This window comes from Lathamus discolor, chromosome 15 (genome assembly GCF_037157495.1).
Source record: "Lathamus discolor isolate bLatDis1 chromosome 15, bLatDis1.hap1, whole genome shotgun sequence".
NCBI lineage: Eukaryota > Metazoa > Chordata > Aves > Psittaciformes > Psittacidae > Lathamus > Lathamus discolor.
The window spans coordinates 5,377,765-5,398,334 of NC_088898.1; the positions used below are offsets into that span (position 1 = coordinate 5,377,765).

The window sequence follows — 20,570 nt, forward strand, 5'->3', positions numbered from 1 at the left end:
ATTTACCATGCCCAAATGCTCTTAACCAAAAATGCTCCTAAGAGCTGCAGCATTTTGGACGGAGTAGGGGAAGGGATAATTAGGTAGTGTATATTTCTTGGAAGACATTTTCCAGCCTTGGCAGAAGGCTGCCAACACTGTGATTTAGCCCTTACACAGAGGACAACTGGGGATGAGGACAACTGAAACCCACCCTTATAAGCCAAGCTGAAGCTTACTTCTGCCTATTGAGCAACACGTATTTTGTCTTTATACAGGCACACAAACACATGCATTATGAAACAGTTCACAATCACTCAAAGAGTTACACTCCAGAGCGATGACATGTTTGCTAGACATTTATATTCACTCTGCATCTCAGAAAAATACTGGAGAAAAATAGCATTATGTGTTTACTAACCAAGGAGCCAGAAGCTTTTTCATATCCAGCTGTTTATCCAATTAAGACTAAAATGAATTTAGAAGATAAATATTCTGGCTAATTGGCAAGAAGCAACAATAGTGTTTATCTGAATTATCTGTGCTTTGGTCGAGTTTTGTATAACCAACATTATTCCTTGCCAAATAGAGTGGAAGGAAGGGCAGGGAGATGTTCCCCGTGGGATTATTTCTTCTAAACAGTCAAGTAAAAAAATGCAGCCACTCTGCTTGAAGGCAGCACTGATCTTAGACAGCACTATTGGTTTTGAATCTAGCAGCCTAGTTTGCAGCCTCAGTCAGTAAAGCAAAATCCTGTTTGTCATTGTAAGAGTCAGCACTTCTGCAAAATTCCAAGTTTCAAAAGCACTGTGCTGGCCACACTCAAATCACCACCCACCTTACCTTATCTTCACTTTAACATCCCCAGAACAAGCATGTTCCACAGACAAGGTTGAAGTGTTAAGACAGATACAGTTTAAAGCTTGACTCTAAAGGACTGGCTTTTTTTGTTTTGGAAGCACATTTAGCTCTACTTAGCAGTCCATATCCATTAATTCTGAAACAGCTCAAGCCATAAGGACTTAAAAACCAGGGAACACATACAGTGAGTGACTCACCATACCACTGGAAACAGGATGGCTCCACAACACAGCAAGTCTACCAGGAAGAGAATTTCTTTCCACAGCCCATATTCAGTTGTCCCCTCTTCCGTTGACTCTATGATAATGTATGCCACATTTGCTAGTACCTACAGGACAAAAACATGTTTAATGGTTTTAGCAGCTTTCCAAGGAGATACCAGATATAGGCTGCCAATTCAGCAAAAGCTGTCACACAGTTGCAGAAAGAGCCTATTCAGTAACATCAGTAAGTCTACTGCGGCTCTGTGTCAAGAAAGTCACACATTCAGCAGCATCTTCATGGGATTTACAGAAATGAAACTGATTGGAACTTATTTCTACTGACTTCAGAAAGTAATCCTTCTTGTTATATGCTATGCTGAATCTACTGTATCAGAGATAAAAAGAGCAAAACCTATTAAAATTAACAGGACACATATCACTAAAAGTTTAAACTCATTATACTCAATTAAACCAATAATTAAAACTGGACACTGACCATGTTTGAGCTTCACAGCTGAGCTCTAAGAGCCTCAAAATAGTAAATCTATTTCTTGTTTTGCAGCTGGGTAAGGGACCCCATCTGGAAAGGCAGAAAAGCTGTTCTACCTACAACAAGAAATAGAAGTGCTGCCCCCGCTATGTACTTCAGTTCCTGGAGCAGGAGACAAGCATTGATCACTTTAAGCATGCTGGAAAGGTTTCCCTAGACCCAGCAAGCCTACAAGTCCCTGTTTTCCCCCTACCTTCTTTATTTCTTAAGCCCATTCAGCAAACATGTCAAAGTGACAACTTTCATTTATTATCTCTGCTTAGTAGTTTAGTACTGTTCTGCAGCCCAAGTTCTGCACCAGCATGAATAAACCTACTCCATAGCTAGTTGCTCATTTGCTGACACTATTTGATCACCATTATCTTATACTCAAAGGGAGAAAAGTGTAACTTAGGGCCCAGGAAATCCCAGCTCAACTTTATTGTAACCAATAAGCTTACAAATGCAGTAACTATGTGGTACTTGGGAAAGGATTCACAGCCTTATATAGCTTACAGGAGCAGCTCTCCCACAAGGTAGGAAGTACTGACACAGCTCAGTTCTCACCTGAAGTGGGATGACAATCATGAAGATTTTTTTGTCTTTATCTGACAGGATGTGTTTAATGAAAGCCCAGCCTGTGCCTATCAGAGCAATAGTGATGAACAGAAGAGCACCCTTCAGTCTGAAAGAGAAACAGATACTGCAGTAAGACTTGATCCCACTTCCTCTTCTGCCCAGGTTCTCTTCTACAGTCAGTAAAGCCACAAGCCCAAATAAATGCCTTGCATAATTTTGGCAAGTGCTTGTCCTACAACAGTGAAGCAGATGTATTTGCTTACAACTGTGTATCACAGCAGCATTACGCTCCATTCACAACTGTCAATATACACCATCTTTTCCTGGGGGAGTCATCCATTCACCACCCTGAACAAGAGAACACACTTGCAGCTGTACCCTCTTACCATTCACACTAAGAGCAAATTAGGTACTTGAATACTGCTATGAACAAAGAAAAGCATTTCTTATCCTTTTACTCCTCCACCAACATAAGTGCCAATTCTCTGCAGCTGCCCTTTGTAAGCAGAGCTTTCCCCTTCACACAAGGCTGACTGTTGTCTTGTCATTCAGACCATAGTACCAAAAAATCAGCAATTTTCCAGTTTGCTCAGGAGGTGGCAGCCCCATGGGGAATTCAATTCCATTGTTTGAATCCACCACAATCTGCTAATACTCACAGGTGAGTGATGTAATAAACAACAGCCCAGCCTTCAATAGGAAATCCCTGAGAAGAAATGTAGTGATAGTCGATCTGGAAGCAGAAAATACAGTGTCTTACTTTACAGGCTGCTCATCAGTACCCCATCCATGTCTATAAAATAGGTCTGCTTGACAGCCACCTCAAGTTTTATTTGCCAAACAGTGTGTGCAAACTCAGCTCTTCCTCCTAACTTGTTCTAGTTTTGTTTAGCAATAATGAGGTAATTTTCCAAGTGTTAGTGGATATATCTTATACAATCTATTTCCTTCCCACACACCTCCCACACTTAGCTATAAACAACTGCATTTTTAACCTATTTATTCATTCATTGTTCAACTTCAGTTGCACTGGGTGACTAGAGGCTTTCTAGCTTCATTTTCATGGGAAATCAGATTCAGTTCATTAGACTCCAAAAATGTTTGGAGCGGTTATCATGGCTGGCACAGTCACTGAAGGATGAAAGGCTTGCCATTACCTTTGTTTATGAGACCTTTCCAGTGGAAAGGCAAAGTGAACACAATCCAATAGAGACTTTTACATATTGAAAGTGTTAAGGCTTACAGCATTATGTCTGTTACAGTACCCCATAAATATTTCATCTAAAGTAGTGCCCTTGAATTCTACAAACATTCATTCTACTTATTAACATTTATAGCAAGCCATGTAGCTAAAACACCACAGCTCAAGCTTTCAGGCCAGCCTCAGATGGCCAAAACATTAGAATTCCTGGAACTCATGGAACCCTCATGCATGCTTGCTGCTTCATCACTTAAGGCCACGATCTCAATTGTATTTAAAGACAGAATCTGTCGATGAAAACTGAATTAACCAAACAGCTGCAGCTGAGTTCCAATGCTTCGATATGAAAGACACTTCTCTCCCTCCCATTCTTCCCCCACCACAAAGCAGATTTCCCTGACAGCATGCCCTGGATTCCATGTTTCTATTTCCTTGCTGAGTAACTGAAGGCAGAGACATTATACATACTGCATGAAAGACTAAGGACAGAGATTTCGTGAAAGGGAGGGCTGCCATCAGCCAGTGAATCTTAAAGACATCATTTCTGGGGAGAAAAAAAAAAGAAGGAAGAGCAGCAATTAGAAGCCAGCAGTAATAATTCCAGTTCCCAAGAGTATTTCTTTAAAACCTATAAATATCAAAGAGTAATTCCCAGGCTGAGCTGACTATTAGTGTAAAAGGATTCCCCCTGATGCTGCAGTCCAAGTTTTGCAACATTCTGAACAACATTTCAACTACATGTTCTGCAGCTCTATTTTTAATACTTGGGTTATTTAAAAATAGCAATTCATAGGAACATCTTGCCTATATAGACCATAACTGTTTGAAAACTTGCTAAACATAATTCAAACGCATATCACTTCCCCCCAAGACTCTACACCACCAGCTGAACTCCAGACTCACCAAATCATCATCACGAACTGACCTTCAAACTACCAAATAATCTGATCACCAAGTGAACCCCAGGCTGCCAAGTAATCCTGCCACCCAGTGAACTTCAGACTATGTCAGAAGAAAAACCAAAATGGAATCACAGGTGCTCCTGGCTTCTGTTGCTATGTTTTAACTATGAAGCAGCATGGTTTTCAATTAGGAACTCCTACCACTTTCAACTAGAACCAAAATGTTTATGGCCCTCTACTGCCATGAGCTGCCATTACCCATACAAAGAACCCCCTGATCAAGTTTTTCTTGTTATTTGTTTTCAAATAGTGTTTTCCTTTTGTCACCAGCTACAGGAAGTTTCCTGTTTATTTGCTGCTACAATATATGAATTTCTTCACACAATACTTGATAACTTCATAACAATGGTCTGCAACCATGATACTGATGCAAGCAGTCGTTTTCAATATGAGCCGTATGTGTTACGCAGACAATATTGAGCCAAATTTGCAGGTTTAAGTGATGAAATCTGACTGTGAATAAGGCATTATATGAGGAATAAACGCCCCCTAAAAAAATCAAAGAAGGTAGGCCTATACATTCACTCACATTGAAGCAGTCTACTTACCTGCGCTTACGAAGTATGTGGATCCATACAGTCCCAGACAGGAAAAAGAAGAGAGCCATGGAAATGTAAAGCTTCGGCAGTGGGATCTCACCTGCTGAGAGGTAGCTTTCAGGATTCTTTTCCGTAATTTCTATCTGAATATTAAAAGTGTGTTATATGTACAGTTGAAGACACATTTTGTTAAAGCACGGAGTTAACAATTACAGTTCACCATCAAATTCACTCATTTCAAATCAGCTTTTCTAAAGCAGTGACTGTTATAAGACTCTTAAAGCAACTCTCTATCCTGAAGAATCTCAAAATATTTTGTAAAATCACACCCACAATGATAATTTCCAGAAAAGGACAGAGGCTCCTTCCAGTGCTTTTGTTATACAACATCATTCAGAAAGGCAAAGTAATTTTCCCAAAGAATACTTGTTCTCTATACCAAATGTCAGTGTTTGCCCATCTTTGACTCAAACAGTAACTAAAAAATCTTGCATAAATAACCAGGATGTTTTGCACAGTCCTGATTTTAGGTGTGGAGAGTCATACACAGCTGAAAACCCCACCCTTAAGTTTACTACAGTGGATTTCTTCACCTCGCAAGAGAAAGGAAGCACCCTTCTACAAGCCTATTACCTTGTGAGAAAACAGAAGCTTTATTTAACATCCTATTTATGCCCTAAAACAGCTTGGTTGTATGTGCTAGGACTTCACTAAAATTATGCATCAGGGCTAGTTTGCAGTACTGAAACTGTCCTGCACCAATAAATACAACCAAGCAGGTTAGTTATCCAGGTTTTCTTTCCTTTCCAATTTCTTCAGCAGGTCAAAGCAGCAAACAGCAATTAAAAAGAACTGGTCTTCAGAACATAAAACTTCAGAAGCAGATTTAATGTAGCCTAGTCTGAGCTAGGTGAGGGCTGCTAAGTGTTATCACCAACATGTTTCTTTGTTTTCTCCTTGCAGCAGTATCAGCACACCCATGTAAAAAGGAGTTCAGAGGCTGATTTGGCTGAGAGTTACCTTGGTCAATTAGGGGATTCATTACATAATGGCTCACTACATACCAGTGTCAGAACAGGAAAGAGAAAAAAGGGAAAGCCTGAGCTGTGATAATGCACTCTGGTTCAAAAGAACATAGGACCGAACCCCCGAATGCTTAAAAGGGATCAGACGTTTGTCTTTAAGATGCACTTCTAGCACTGCAAAACACATCTGTAATTAGGCCAGAAAAGTCAGAAACACTGAATTCACAAATACCAACAATTTAGGCTGCAGCTACAGCCTTAACATCTGCAATTGTGTCAAGAAAATAAGTGCATTTTTTGAGCATAGCAAAACACAAACAGCTGGTTTAGCTTCCATCTCATTACAGCATCCAGTCACAACTGTGTAGACAGAACACAGCCCACACGCACTCTTCAGACTTCCAGACATTTCTGCTAAACCAGTATTTCAATGCTTCTTATTGTAGTTGCTTCCTTCAGAAATGCAACTACAGAGATTAAATGCACAACCCTGAATCACTCCCCACCCCATATATGCACTCATGTGTTGTATACTCATGGATATACAAGCCAGAATTGAAAGCTACATGTTTCAGTCTAAGTGAACGAGTTAACTATCCTTTAGAAACTATACTCACATCAAGACTAAATAGCTGCTGATCATTGGCTGGCCCTTCCTTGCCAACACACTTATGGAAATAGAGGCTGTAGAGACCTTCTTGGTTATCAGAGCTGATGTTAAAAAAGAACTGGAAATGAGGAAAAGGAAAGTTAGCATTCTTTTCATTCATAACAGGGCTGCCCTGGTAAGAAGCCATCTCTGCTGAAGCATGAAAAATGTCTGTCACTGAGGGTCACTTGTTCCTTTCAGCAAGTGTACTGGTTTGAGGATACCAGCATATTGACAGAATTCCAGATGCAAAATCATTGCACCTATCTATGATTATACACTCTGGTAATCCAAGATCTTTATCAAAGACCTTTAGGTAGCAGTATTTAACTTAGTTCACTGAAAAGAAAAGATACCAAGAAGTATCATATCAAATCATATATCATATGATGAAGCACAAAGTTTTGATCATGTTTGCCCTGGAGCAGCTATTCTGTTCTTCCCTCAATTGTACAAATTGTGATAGCTATGCCAATGAGATTTGTGTCACATTACAGATTTAAAATGAGTTTGTTTTACAGTAACCATCATCAGTGAACCAGTCTGCTGAAACAAAGTGTTAATCTGGTTTCATACAGATTATCTTCCCCTGAAGTGAGTCATCAGTCAGGCCACAGCTAGTTGTTGTTAGCAATCTGTATGCAATAGTTGTACCACAGTAAACTTCAATATGCCAAGGCTCACGGACTGAGACATTTAGAACTGCATCATCCCAAAGGCAGTTCAAAACAGCTTCCACATCTTACGAAGAAAGAGATTTCCAGCATTTATTCTTAACAAGCGTCCACTGAAAAACTTCCTGAGCTAACAGAGGCACCTCTGACAGACTTCTACTTTTCACACAGTAATACAGTGAAAGAGCACACATTAAGACCAGACACTGACAGACACCCTACCTGAAATGAAAAAGTTCCTCTGTCATTGTGAACAGGATGTTCTTGTTCTATTATGCTCTGGGAAAAGGAGAAAAGACTTTCAGATTTACGCAGCTGTCTACCACATTTGGCTTCATCATCCAGACAATCAAAACTGCATTCTGTGTATTTACAGTGGAGGGAGGCTAAGAAAAATATAATACTCTCCACATTCTGGCTATGCTTATGCTGGAATAATCCCTAAGGTTCTTTCTGAAAGAGAACAGCAGATAGTTTCTTACCTGGGAGGATGATGTACTTCGTTTGGACTTGCTATCTAGAGATAAAAGTATTAATAGTACATTTAGAGTGTTTGCATTTAGACATCCATTTACACATTGCAAATACCTTACTCAAATCTTTCTAACAGCTGCCTGCGTGTCAGTTTCCTAGATAATCATTAACAGAGATTCTTTTCCAGTCTCTCCTTAAACTCTCCCAGGAGTTCCCCCAACTAGTATTCGTACTGAATGCATCTTCAAATGCTACAATCAGCTTCTCTACTATTAAACCTTCTACAAGAGCCTACCCAAGAAATATTTCCAACCCCTCCAATTACAGTGATCCAGGAACAGATGCAGGCTACAGCTATGACTTTTAATGTTATGACTGAGTACTGCTAATCTCATTGACTAATCTTAATCTAGACATTAATAAATGGCCTGACAAACACACTGAAGTTACAATTAGCCCTGGGGAAGGAAAAAGTTCTCAGCTCTCTACTGAGTAAAGCCCCAGTAAAAAAAGCAATCAAAGAAAATCCAAAAGCACAGGTGACCTTTGCCAAGTCAATCTCTGTTCCGAACTTGAGAAACTTATACTGACAGGAAACTTCAAAAGAGCAGCATGTCAAGTTCAGTTTCACTCCACTCCTGTGAGAAGCTTTTCAAACATAAGGTCATCCCATTCTACTGGGAAGCTAAAGTTCAAGACTTCAGTTTTGCTTTTGCCTCCTGTACCTCAGCGCACTGTCAACATGCATGCTACACTTTTTAATGCAAGAGAAAGCAAAACTAGAGCCATCAGATCAATCATCTTCAGTGCCACCAAGCTTTAGCTCTTGACGTGTTAGAACTGTGCAAATGTTTTAACAATATTAAAAAGCTTGTGAATACAATGGGCCAAGACAGACTCAGGCTACTTCAGATCAGGCTGCTCAGCAGTCCCAACCCCAAAAATGTGACCACAACACACTGCTGGATCCACATCAACCAGGAACTCTCAGTGACAGCACACATAGGTCAGGTTTAGCAGGCCTACCTTTGCTGTCTGTATTTGGGTTGGTCTTTGAAGGACTTTTATCAGAATCACTGCTCTGTTCAGAAGTTTTCAGCAGCTTGGTGCTTAACACAGTAGCATTTTCCTCAGACATGAATGAAATTTTAGGTAGCAAAGAAGCAGCTTCTGCAGAGAACTGTACTTTCACACTAAACAAATAAGTAAAACAAAGAGGTTTTATTCAAAATGAAAATAAATCAACATTCATAAAGAGGCTGTCATAGCCTACATATACCAAATAAAGGAAAATCAACTTGTTTGGTTTTTTTACCACAGAGAACAGACAAGCACCAGATCATGACTTACAGCAGCCGGGCATTGAACTGATCACTGTGGGAAAAGTCACACTCTATCTTTACATCAAATACAAGAGCAGCTGAACAAAAATAAGCTTATCCAGTTTTGGTAACCAGAGTCTCACTAGACATTATGTTTCCACACAGTTACAGCTGTTCTTGCAAAAGAAAGCAACACAGCCTCAAAGGTATTTCCATAAAATTCAAGATTAATTCAAGACAAGCAACAAAATGGTATATCCAGTGCAAGAGCTGAAAAAGTGACCCAAGACTTCAAGTTTATGCCTTAAGCACAATTTAGGTATGAACCTTCTGCCTATGTCCCCTATCCTCCAAGAGTTCTTGGACCATTTTATACTGCAGATTTTTTTCTTTCACTTTCACCTCCCCTTAACTCTCATGTAACCCACTAAAAAATAACTACATGCACAGCAGCTTTCCAAGCCTTTAAGGAAATTTCACAAGTGTTGCACTGGCTTGAACTGAATAAATAATTTTAAAGCGTAGAGTACACTATTTACTCACACTTCAGTTTTGAAGTCCAGAAGTAAGAGTACAACAGAGACATCTTGATCTGGTTTCTTGTTCAAGATACAATAATCCACTTCTTCATCCTGGTAATAGAAGGAAAACACCTTTGAAGTGCACTCCCGTTCATAAGAAATGGGACATGTTTCCCCTCACTCCATGTAGGGAAAACTATTCTTGGCCCAGCAAGTTGTAAAACTGAATTATCTTTAACAAGATGCCCATGCCTAAAGCCTCTCCCTTTTATTTCTTCTAGCCATTCCTGGAGTAAGATTAGCTATGGGATGTCCCCATCTTAGAAAAGCAAATTCACATTTCTTACCAGGTAAGTGGAGAACCCATCATTCCTGGTTCGATCCAAACTGAACCCCACCTACGAGACAAGTGAGAAGAATCTGTCAAATTAAAACCAGCTCACATTCCTGTAGTATTAGAAGCCAAATCACCACAGAGTCAAAGATTCTGCTCTCTAAATAAATTAACCTACATTTAAGGCAGAATCCAGGTATTTTTCTCATTATCTAATTAGGCAGAAATAAAAATATTCAGCTATAATAAACTTGCTGCTTTATCTATATCCACTAAGAATAAAATATTAGCGTACAACTAATATTCTGAACTCACCTAAAGTACCTTCTGCTCCTGAGACTTTTAACTTATAACAGTGTTTTTCCAGGTGTTTCTGATTGAACAGAACATTTATTGTTTTCAGAAAGAAAGAGGCTGAACTGTGCCAAAGAGTAAGAACACAGGTCTATCTTCTACCTTAGCATTTCAGTGTCTCTATTAAAATACAATGTGCTATATAACATATAATGCAAGAGTCATCTAAAGATGAGACAGTTACTGTCAGCAGTAACACTGACACTACTGTCACCAGTTAGGATCTGACACCTCAAACAATGCATCCAGTGCAAGGGCAATTTCACAGGAAGCTTAAGACAGTCATTGAACTCAGAGTAACTTACTGATAAACTGTCCTTGTCATCAGAGCTCACAGGTGGCTTCAATGAAAGGTTGCTGACATTGACTTTCATGAAGCCATTCTTGAAGAAACCAAAGGTATTCAGGTGCACTTTCTGCCTCACATCATCCTGTAAGAAAGGAAAGTAAGTTTACAATTCACATAGTCATCTGCAGCAGCAAGGAGGAAGCAGGACAAGAGAGACTGACACTTACTTAAGTGCAGAACATCTATCTGATCATACCAAGAGTAAATTTCTTTAGAATACCTTTGAATATAACTGATTATTTCACTGGAGTCAACCAACTCTTCCAATAATCTGAACAGCAAGAACTTTAAACATATCTTTGCTAATTACTGGCTACACTGCTGAGAAATATACAAGAAAAAAAGGTCTGGAAGAGATTAAAAGTCAGGCATCACTGATTAAACAAAATACTGGTAGGAAAAAGACAGACTATAGACAAATTAAGATGACTATCAACTGCTGTTTGAATGCTAACTACTGCCATTGCAACAGACTGCACAGGAATTAGTGATTATGGTAACTGAGAGCTGGGTTTTGCTCACGTGATAAACAAGTACCAGTGTACTGTTATCCAAAAAGATCTTCTACATTAGGCAGGGTCAGTGTTTGGACAAACACCTAACACACTAGAAAGCTCTGTGTGTAGTACAGATTAGAAAACTTCTAATGTAGCCCCATTCCTCTAAATGATTTTTAGCAAGGTCTTGCATCTTGCAAGTAGGACAAACACTGAAAACTAGACACATGCGTTTACTTCCTCTCAGTCTGGCAAAGAAATGTAGAAATTGATCCCTTTCCATGCCTTGTCAGCTGATGAAGGTTCAAGTCCAATGAGCACTTTTTTTAAAGAAAGAGGTCATGAAGGACCTCACATAAGCAGTAAACATTACACACAGTTGCCACATCAGATGACAAAAGGTCACACCCCTGTTGCTTTGCATCCATAAATCAATAAATAGGTAAGCATTTGGTCCTCAAACCTATTGGATCAATAATTAGAAGAAAAGCAGAAATAGAACCAAAAGTATTAAGAAGTTTAACATGTGATTTAATGCTGTTTTACAGATTGTCACTAGCAACAAGAAAACTGTTTCTTCTAGGAAAATATAAACAGATTGCAGAACTCCCTAAGGAGAGAAGGCAGCTGCTAAAGGCAAACAAATGTTCTGGACAAGGTACTGCAAGACTGAACTAAGAACTGTAGAAGTGTAGTAAGTTCTCTGTTCCTTCACCTCAGTATCTATTTTGACATCTCTGCTTAAAACACTCCTGACACACAAATATCACTCACTGTAACAGCAGGACACTAATCCTGCCACAGCTAACCTGTAAGCTAGCTGCAATAAGATCACCCTAATAGAATCAAGTTAACCTGGCAAATAACCAGATGGTTCCCTTAATGCTTAGGAGAGGGAAAAAAAAAGTTGATGACACATGGCTCATAGCAGATGCTTTATTTAATAGAGTATTATAGAGTATTATAGCTGTGCTGTCTTCAGGTTCTAGGTCACTTAATGTGCTTGAAAAAAGAGCCCATCTGGTTCCTTTAACACCACTTTCAATATAATTTCTCCGTCTGAACAGAAGATTAATACAGCTCTTCACATAGCATATCACATGTATTTAAACATATCTGGACAGAGAAGCATTTCTCTGGGTGAGTAGAGAGGAATATGAGCTGGGAATACAGTGTCATCCAGGCACAAAGTGCTTTGCACCTCGTGAATACGACCAGAGGCAGCTGCTTTGTTCAAAGTATGTGCAAAAGCTGCTCAGCTCAATTTCAGTTTATTTACACTGCCAGTTTACTAATATTCTCCAACCAACAAAATATAATTAATATACAACACACAGACATTCCTCCCTGGTTTTAGTTCAGCTTTGAGAGCTTAGAGTTGACAGATTTAGTTCACAAATCCTGGAGCTTTACATGATCCCACACATAGTCACCACTTGCCACCAAGCAACACCATGCTCTCCAGGAGCACCTACTGCTCCACATACCAACAGCCTAAAGATACTGGTTTACTAATGGCTGTCTCAGTTCTTACCAGAGGTTTACCAGGTTGGAAGAATCCGGCTTTCATTTATCACAGAATCACAGAATCCCAAGGGTTGGAAGGGACCTAAAAAGATCATCTAGTCCAACCCCCCTGCAAGAGCAGGGTAACTTACAGTACATCATGATCACTCAACTGCTGACTTCAGAACATTCAGTTGTAAATTTACAAAGCTGTGAACACTTAAGCATCTGAGCTGTTAACATACATGTTATATTAATTTATGAAGGATATATTTAAAGGTTAAGCCTGCCCCTTTGAGAAGGGATGAGCAGGGACTCATCACTAACAGGTTACAGTCAAACCAATAAAGTAAGTTCTCAGCTTAGTTGCATAAAAGTCTTCTCCACTTTTTCCACTCCTTTAGGGTAAGTATCAATCCCACAACATTTGACTGAGATTACAGGAAAACGGTAACCAAGATCCTGCTTATTCTGGTAGCCCAGGACAGGCAGAAAAATACCCTTTAATGTTTTATTCAGAGCCTAATTGGGATCACACTATCAGTACAGTGAAAGTTTCATCAGAGAATGCCTGCCCTTACATGGAAGGAACTGAATTACTTGTGTGAGACTAACAGCAAGGCTTGTATTTGTGTAAGAAACACAGAAAAAAGTACTGAGAAAGGTATTTTTAAACTTTGCCATTTGAAGCCTGTGACCTTCCAACATTAAAAGGCCACCAGTATTTACAACAAACTGCTGAAAAAGATCATCTTCCAAATAATAAAATTATTATTAAAACTGCAATCTTGACAGTATCATAAAACAGGAGAGATCTCACTTTCCTTTGGAAGTCAGTTATTTGACAAGATAACTCACCAGACTAACAGCACAGCTGCCACACAGCACTGTCAGTTGAATGATTCCTCTTGAAACCCTATATTGGGCTATTCCCTAGCATTCAACTTAACTGAGTGCCTCACAAAGAGCTTGTTTAGATCAACTTCCTCATTCTCCAAAACAGTTTGCCATTGCATTATGCAAAATGTAAGGCTTCAATATTATGCATTTGACTATTAAGACAACAAAAACCTTATTTTTGGTGAAGAGAAATGTTCCAACTCCCAGCTACCTCTGAAAGCCGCTGAAAATTGTTTCCAACAGTCTCCTATAACTTCAGTTTTTGCAGTGTTTGCTTTTTAAACATATTTAATGAAGCTGATAACTGCTACTAAGAGAGTCTCCTTTGGCAACGTTAGTCTAACAGCAAGATTCAAACAAATAGCTTTTATTACTCGAGAGAAATAAATCCTTTTGGATGCTTTCATAAAGATGAAAGTTATTTTCAGAACAGGGAACTGCTCAGATCGCAGCTTGCTTTTCTGACGACAAAAAAAGCTTCACCTTAGCACACTAATTACAAAGATGCAAGAATGAGGCTATTCTAACTGAAGCAGTAACAGCTTGTTTGAGGAAACCTAATAACAAACACTTGCACAAAGCTGTGGCCTTTGGCTTGGCACAGTGTCAAGGCACATTTACAAGCAAGGAGCCAATGGCAAGAACACTAGAAGGGAGGTTTCATTGTGAAAGGGTGCAGTTGCTGGAGTCTGATGTTTACAGAAATGCCATAAAGCACTGCATGGAGCAGAAAGGGAGAGCCAGTGCTCTAACAATAAAGCTCACATTTACACTTCTGCTTTCTACAGTGCTCCGTAGGTCAATGATGCAACTCACACAAAACACCCACAGAACTAAAACCGTACTCCAATCATAAAAATCAGCAAACACAGTTTAGTAATTAATAGAGGCAATTAAGAGACACCCTAATCAGGACTTGAAGCTGTGATGTTTGCTGCTAAGAACATTTGCTTGAGACCAGTTTGAAAGTTTTCTATGTAAAGGAAAAGTATCATACCAGGAGAAATTTTTCCAGCACTCAACAGTTGGTCACAAAATCCTCAATAGTGTAACCAGCACAAACCTCCTAACCTATTGCTTCAGGGAGCAGTTCACTTTTCCTGAAGCACAACAATATTAACGTGGCTGCACATTAGACAGCTATTAATCTGGAAAATTCCCTATAAATAAGTTATGAGCATGCCCCATGCACTCACTGTATCCCAAAGCTGAAGGGGAGGTCATGCAAGCATTCGGCACTCTCCCTACGCTGCTGCAAGAACACAGTAACGCTGCTCCTAGTCACACACACTTTATTAACGTCTTCCAAGATTTCCATGGGCAAAACATTGTGTGATGTTGACAATAAGAACAAAATTAACAACCTCATTCTGAAGATTTACAGAGCACTTCGCACGCTATACTTACGTCCTTAAAAAGCACCACCCCAAATGCACAGATCCTGTCACACCCCAACCGCACAACTTTTCATTTAAAGCACAACAAACAGCAGCACTCGAGCTGCAGATCTTCACCACAACCTGCGCCACTTCCCACCACAACCCTGAATAAGTAGTTTTTCTCGGGTACTGTCACAGAATGACACAACACTCTTTCAAAGTACAACCATAAGTCTATCAGACCAAAACAGGGAGTTGTCAGCATCAGTATTTTCTTCTACCTCTACTGATCGTCTCATTAGTGCAAAGAAGCTACATCTGGAACAACAACATCCCCCCCAGCCTTTTACAGTCGAGAGACCAGTGAGCAAAGCAGAAAGACTACTGCAGCACACAGATTAAAAGCAAAAGCAACCCCAAATCCTCTTCAGCTCATGTTCAGCCCTCTCTTATCACACACAGCTTTCTGCCTCACTTCCAACAGGGTGAGAAGCGTTTCCACCTTCAACCCGCTACAGTTCTGATGTCTCTTCGCACATTTTCCGTATGACTAAGAAAAAGGAGGCCCCAAAAAGCAAGATGAGAGCTAAAGGGATGCGGGGAGAAGGGATAATAACAGGGAAAGCAGAACACAGAGGGGCGCAGCAGGCCGGAGTGCAGGGGAAAGCCCAGAGAGCAGCGAAGATGAGCAAGGGAAGGCAGCGGGACGAAGCTGTAGGGGGGTGACGGAGAGCCCCGGCCCGCGGGAGGCGGAAAGAGCCAGGCCCTACCGCTCCCCTCAGGCGCCCCGGCGGGTAGGCCAGCGCAGCCGGGGGCCGAGGCAGCGGGGCCGGGTGCGGCGCAGACCTTACTTTGAGGGTGAGATGATGGACGCGGGCACCGGCTGAGCCCGCCCAGAGCAGCAACAGCCCCAGCACGGCCACCACCCGCCACAGCGCGGCCCCAGCTCCGCGGGCCGCCATGTTTAGTCCAGCATCAGCATCCTCTTCCCGCACCACTTCCGGGGTCACGGAGCGCGGCACGTGACCGGGGCGGAGCTGCCCCTCACCGCGGGCACCGGGGACCGGCGTCTTCACCGGGGGTCGTGCCCCGCTACCGGCGCTCTGAGGCTCCCCAGCGCTTTCCTCTCCTCCCGAGGGCCCATCTGGGCTCTGCCGCACGTTCCCCGCCCGGAGGCCGCCTCCCAGGGTGCGAGGCCTGTGGTGGGCTCCCTCCTCGCTGCTCCCACAAGGGGTCACCGGCCAAAAAGAAGCCCCCTCGAGCAGCCTTGGTGGCGGTGCTCAGCAAGGTTTAGGGTAAGGAGACAGCGCTGCGCTGTCCCCAGGCGAAAGCTGGAGTTCTTCCCCCCTCAGTCGTGCAGCACAGCTCACGGAGGGGTTAGGGTTCTTGATTCCGGCTCAGAAGTGCGTCGCTTAAGAGGTTACAGCTGCTTGCTGGGACCTGTGGTGATAGCAGGTGTCCCAAGCATCAGATAGTCCAAACAACTGAAAACCTTTCTGTTTAAAGCTGGGTTTTAAATATTAATTGCAAACATCATCAAAAAATACGTAAGAAAGCAAAGGGATTTCTGCTTCCTTACAGAAGGAGCTTTGCTGCTATTTATTTGGAACAGATAGCTCAAATCCTACTTAAAAACGAAATGACAAGCAGATTGGGCCTGTCTTCTGTGACTTGTGCAACACAAGAAGCACCGTGAACATGAATAGCAGCAAGTTAAAACGTTTTTTGAAGCTAACAGATTGCTAAACTGCCCTGACAGACTATGCAATGGGAAACTGTCAATACAACCAGTGCAATTCTACAGTGGGGCAGCTGTGCTGCCAGCTCTTGGAACTCAAACATTCTGATTTTCCCTTTCAGTGTATGGAGTAACAGCTGTGCAAGTTGCTTCACCTAGAGCCAAATAACTGGATTGAACCAGGTGAGTAAGGTGCAAGTGATGGTGAAAATACAGATTAAAATCAGTAGTCTTGACTAATTAGCAAGATTATGTAGAATATCCCGTCTTTTTTTTTTTTTCCCCTTTTTAATACTCTTAGGTAATAAAATAAGCACAGAAATGCCACCATCAGTTAAAGAAACCTTGACTCGTACCAGAAAATACCTGGAAGCATGAAAAATATGAAATCTTACCAGTTTTCTAGTAGGACTCTGAGCAGTAACTGCTGCATGCCGCTAGATGTCCTGTCAGCATCAAGCCTTGTAGTGCACGTAGCTGCATCACCCAGACGGTAAGAAGCCTGCATAACTAATCATCAGATAATTTATTCAGAAAAGGTGACGTTAGTCCAGATATTTTATTTAAATTAATATTTTTTTATGTTCTAATTATTATAATTCCTGTGCACGGACCGGCTTGGAAACCTGGAGACTTTGGGCTCCCAACAAACAGCTGCAGCACAGGTTTCCTTTCACACCTTGTTCCACTAAGTACCCCACTTTTACTTGATAACATGAGGCTTTCCCCTGTAACTATGGGGATTGGTTCAGCTGAAAAGCCTCCAGCAGTCTGAAGATGCTTCTTGAGAGCAATCAGGGATTTTTATGCCACAAGGTCTGAAAATTTCTGTTTTTCAATGTAACTCTACCAACTATTGGGATATCATAGCAAGTTCACCACTTACCTAGACTAAATGATTTCAAAACCAGGAATTATAACATGCTTGCATTCTTTGGCTGTGCATTTTGTATGTTAAAAGAATGTCTGTACTTAAACTTACACCTCTATCAATATGTAAACTGTCTGCTTTCTGTAATGAATATGCTATAACACCAACACTCATCATTACATTGATATATTTCATTGTAGCTTCCAGACAAGATTCACCCAGTTCTACATGTGCTGTTCCTAGCACATACAGTTATTCTCAGCTGCAGCTAGACATATTTTTTTCTCTTTACTCCTTTGTTGTACCCAAACATCTAATTAGAACCCTTCACAGATTTATTTTCTTTTTTTCCTCCAAGTGTATCATGGGCAACCATTGAGATTGGAGGGAAGACACTGGCAGTGTCAGAAAAACTCTGGCGTAGGTATAATCTACAGGTTTGCCTCAGTACAGGGCAAAGCAGATCAAGCATCAGTTTGTTATTCCATGAGCTGTGGTATAACCATGCCATGGAGTAGAAAGGGCTGGATGTTCCCTGAGGGGGACGGAGTTGGGAGATGAGCATACTAATACAGACAACAGGGTAGGAGTCTCACCATTCAGGGTCCAATACCACCAAGCAAGGTGAGGGGAGCAGGCCCAGCAATAGTAGCTGAGAGCAGCTAAGAGTCCAGATCATCAGGCAGGCTTAGAGCAACAACACAGAACCAAGGCTAGGATAAAAAGTCAATCTGCAGTTCAGGTGATGGCAACAACATCTGACATATAGGGTAGCCATAGTTAGACAGGCCTATAGAGCTGAAACAAGATCAAATATGAGCTAAGCTCCATACCAGAAGAACCTATAACTAAGGCACAGCCTACCTGGGGCTGAACCAGAGACTAGTACCCCCACAGCATCACTCAAGCAGAGACTGAGCTTTCAGACCAAAGCTTAAATGGGTTTCTTGGTCCATGGGCAGATAGTGTGGGTGAAGGCCACAACTGAGACTGGCCAGGGCTATTAGGAGGTCTTAATCAGGCCTTAATTAGCCCTCTCTGGGCCCTGATAAGGCATTTAAAGAGAACCAAGGCCTCCTGCTGTGTACTTGAATGATCTGTGTAGTATTTTAACAGTGGAAAGGAAACAGCTGTGATGGCCATGGCTATAGGGAAAGGTGTGTCCTCTTCCTTTCCTGGGGCTGTTTCTGTCCCAGTGTAGGAGAGGTTATAAGCAGTATCTGTGTTCCTTGTCTTGGACATGGATGATCTGGGTAGAATTATAAAGTTAAAAAGGAAGCAGCTGTGAGGGTGATAACTCCAGGGGGGAAGGTAGGTCCTCTTCCTGTTCTATCTAGAAGTTAGAAATGCTTGTATGTTCTCTGGAAGTTTTGAGTTCTCCTGCTTTGCATGAGTAAACCCAGAGAAAAGGGTTTAGACAGAATTGTAATTTAGGGATTAAATTTATCTTTTCCAAGTATGTTCTGATTCATTTAGCAGCTAATCTGGCTGTTTTCAGGTGGGGTTGGGGTTTCCTAAACAAAGTCCTGGCCTTCTAAAAAGGGAATTGCTTCTACGTAGGCTTAGGCTCTACCTCTGGGAGTGTTCTGAATCATAACAACAGGAGAGATAAACAGAGTATTTGCAGGAATAAGCCCATATCTGGATAACAGATCTACGTGGTCTTGGCCTCGGTGTGGCTGAGAGAAAACTCCCAGCAGCTTCTCTGTTGGTCAGGTTTGGACTGTGCAGATTAAGTAAAGAAGTGCCAGATAATGTAATTTTTAAGTGTTGTTTTGAATTATTTGTTTCAGGCTGGGACCTCCCAAGCTTTCCAGCATCTACTTCAGCATAAAAGGAATTTTAATGTTCCCATTGCTGTTAATGACATTAGTAATTAGGGACCAACCAAGTGCAGGCCACACTGTTTTGGGCACTGTACAACTGAAAGCAATAATGTGTCAGTTCTTATCTAGGAGAGTTTCAAGCTAAATAATAGCCAAAATAGGAAAAAGTCCCATTCTGGAAATATCTGAAATTAATTTTATTTAGTGTTTGTCTTGAACCTCTGTTCCCACGAATTTTATATTCTTTTGATACGTTCCGAATCACTTAGCAGCTAATCTGGCAGTTTCCTTAACTTTTCCTAGGTTTTGGCATGACTGATAGTAACGAGCCATCACAACACAGAACCTGCATTTCTGGCCTTTATCTTTCAGGAACTGGTGAAGCAGTTCTGTCTTCTGGTGTGGACAGGTTTCCCTGCCCGTGCTGGTGTAACAGGTTTGCCTTGTTCCCCTCCCAGCTCTTTGTGCAAAAGGAAATTCCACAGCGAATTTACCTCGGATGATACTAGCACTGCTTTCTGTTTGGTCTCTACGTTCTTTTTACTCAAGTAGTTATGGATTAAGCTCTAAAGTCATGACGTAACTGTGTTGTCTGGCTTTGCAACGTGTTCTGGGTGGACGGGGCTCTGAGGATAGGGGGCTTTAGGTGCCCCTTCTCCAAAAGCCACGCACTATTCCTTGGAACATTGTGGTTGTGCTTTAGGCAGTGTGGCAGGCTCAGACATTTAAATGTGTTGTTAGCAGCAGGAAGGAGCACTCTGAAATGAGTTGAACGGCGTTGTCCCTTAGTTGTTATGAAGTCTGCTCTTAAAAGTAATAACTTCTAATGATGAACAAAAGCGTTGCCTGTTCCCCGTCTCTCTTCAAAGGCGGCCATGTGAAGAGCAGCATTCTACTCGGGTTCAAATCGGTTGAGTCAGGTTAAAAATACATGCAGTTCTGTTATTAACATAACACTTGTCTTCATTGTTGTTTATAAATGTTGGAATTACTTAATAAGTTATTTTATTCTTGTCCTTTCTTATGTAGGGTAATAGCCAAGCCTCAGTGAAAGAAGTGCATTAATCTAGAGGGGTTAATGGTCCTTATAGCAGCTCCTCAAATGTTATCTTTTGCCATCAGAAGGATCCCCACCCTGTATAAGCAGTTTTTGCTCAGATGAATAAACATCCTTAACTTTCCTTTCCCTGAAGTATTTAATGAACAGATGCAGCAACATAAAATACCCATCTAAAGCTATTTTTACATCTCTCGTAGCTGAAAAGACAGAAATTTAAGATCAGCTGAAGTAACAGCTC

The 20,570-nt window shown here is 41.2% G+C and overlaps 1 protein-coding gene and 1 long non-coding RNA gene across 6 annotated transcripts in view; one reads left to right on the plus strand and one right to left on the minus strand.

Annotated features, from left to right (window-relative positions):
* GPR107 (G protein-coupled receptor 107) overlaps nucleotides 1-16,084 on the minus strand; it is a 39,428-nt gene extending 23,344 nt beyond the window's left edge. The window contains exons 1-13 of one of the 2 annotated variants that reach the window (XM_065695595.1): nucleotides 15,689-16,084; nucleotides 10,512-10,637; nucleotides 9,866-9,916; nucleotides 9,541-9,629; nucleotides 8,702-8,868; nucleotides 7,684-7,718; nucleotides 7,424-7,480; nucleotides 6,496-6,606; nucleotides 4,863-4,996; nucleotides 3,821-3,896; nucleotides 2,811-2,884; nucleotides 2,140-2,257; nucleotides 1,038-1,168 (exon numbers count right to left, since the gene is read on the minus strand). In XM_065695595.1, the coding sequence (XP_065551667.1) occupies nucleotides 1,038-1,168; nucleotides 2,140-2,257; nucleotides 2,811-2,884; nucleotides 3,821-3,896; nucleotides 4,863-4,996; nucleotides 6,496-6,606; nucleotides 7,424-7,480; nucleotides 7,684-7,718; nucleotides 8,702-8,868; nucleotides 9,541-9,629; nucleotides 9,866-9,916; nucleotides 10,512-10,637; nucleotides 15,689-15,799 (1,280 nt within the window). In that variant the 5' untranslated portion in view covers nucleotides 15,800-16,084. Of the gene's footprint in view, nucleotides 1-1,037; nucleotides 1,169-2,139; nucleotides 2,258-2,810; nucleotides 2,885-3,820; nucleotides 3,897-4,862; nucleotides 4,997-6,495; nucleotides 6,607-7,423; nucleotides 7,481-7,683; nucleotides 7,719-8,701; nucleotides 8,869-9,540; nucleotides 9,630-9,865; nucleotides 9,917-10,511; nucleotides 10,638-15,683 lie in introns of both variants that reach the window. The other variant, XM_065695596.1, reaches the window with a different exon arrangement.
* LOC136022394 (uncharacterized) lies at nucleotides 15,851-20,531 on the plus strand. Of its 4 annotated transcripts, XR_010616151.1 has the most exons (5): nucleotides 15,851-16,025; nucleotides 16,698-16,758; nucleotides 16,877-17,068; nucleotides 19,645-19,708; nucleotides 20,302-20,531. It is a non-coding gene; the product is annotated as an uncharacterized LOC136022394 (long non-coding RNA). The 4 variants fall into 4 exon arrangements; XR_010616152.1 differs by lacking the exon at nucleotides 20,302-20,531 and having other exon boundaries at nucleotides 15,851-16,132; nucleotides 19,645-20,289; XR_010616150.1 differs by lacking the exon at nucleotides 20,302-20,531 and having other exon boundaries at nucleotides 19,576-20,289.
* Nucleotides 20,532-20,570: the final 39 nt, after the last annotated feature.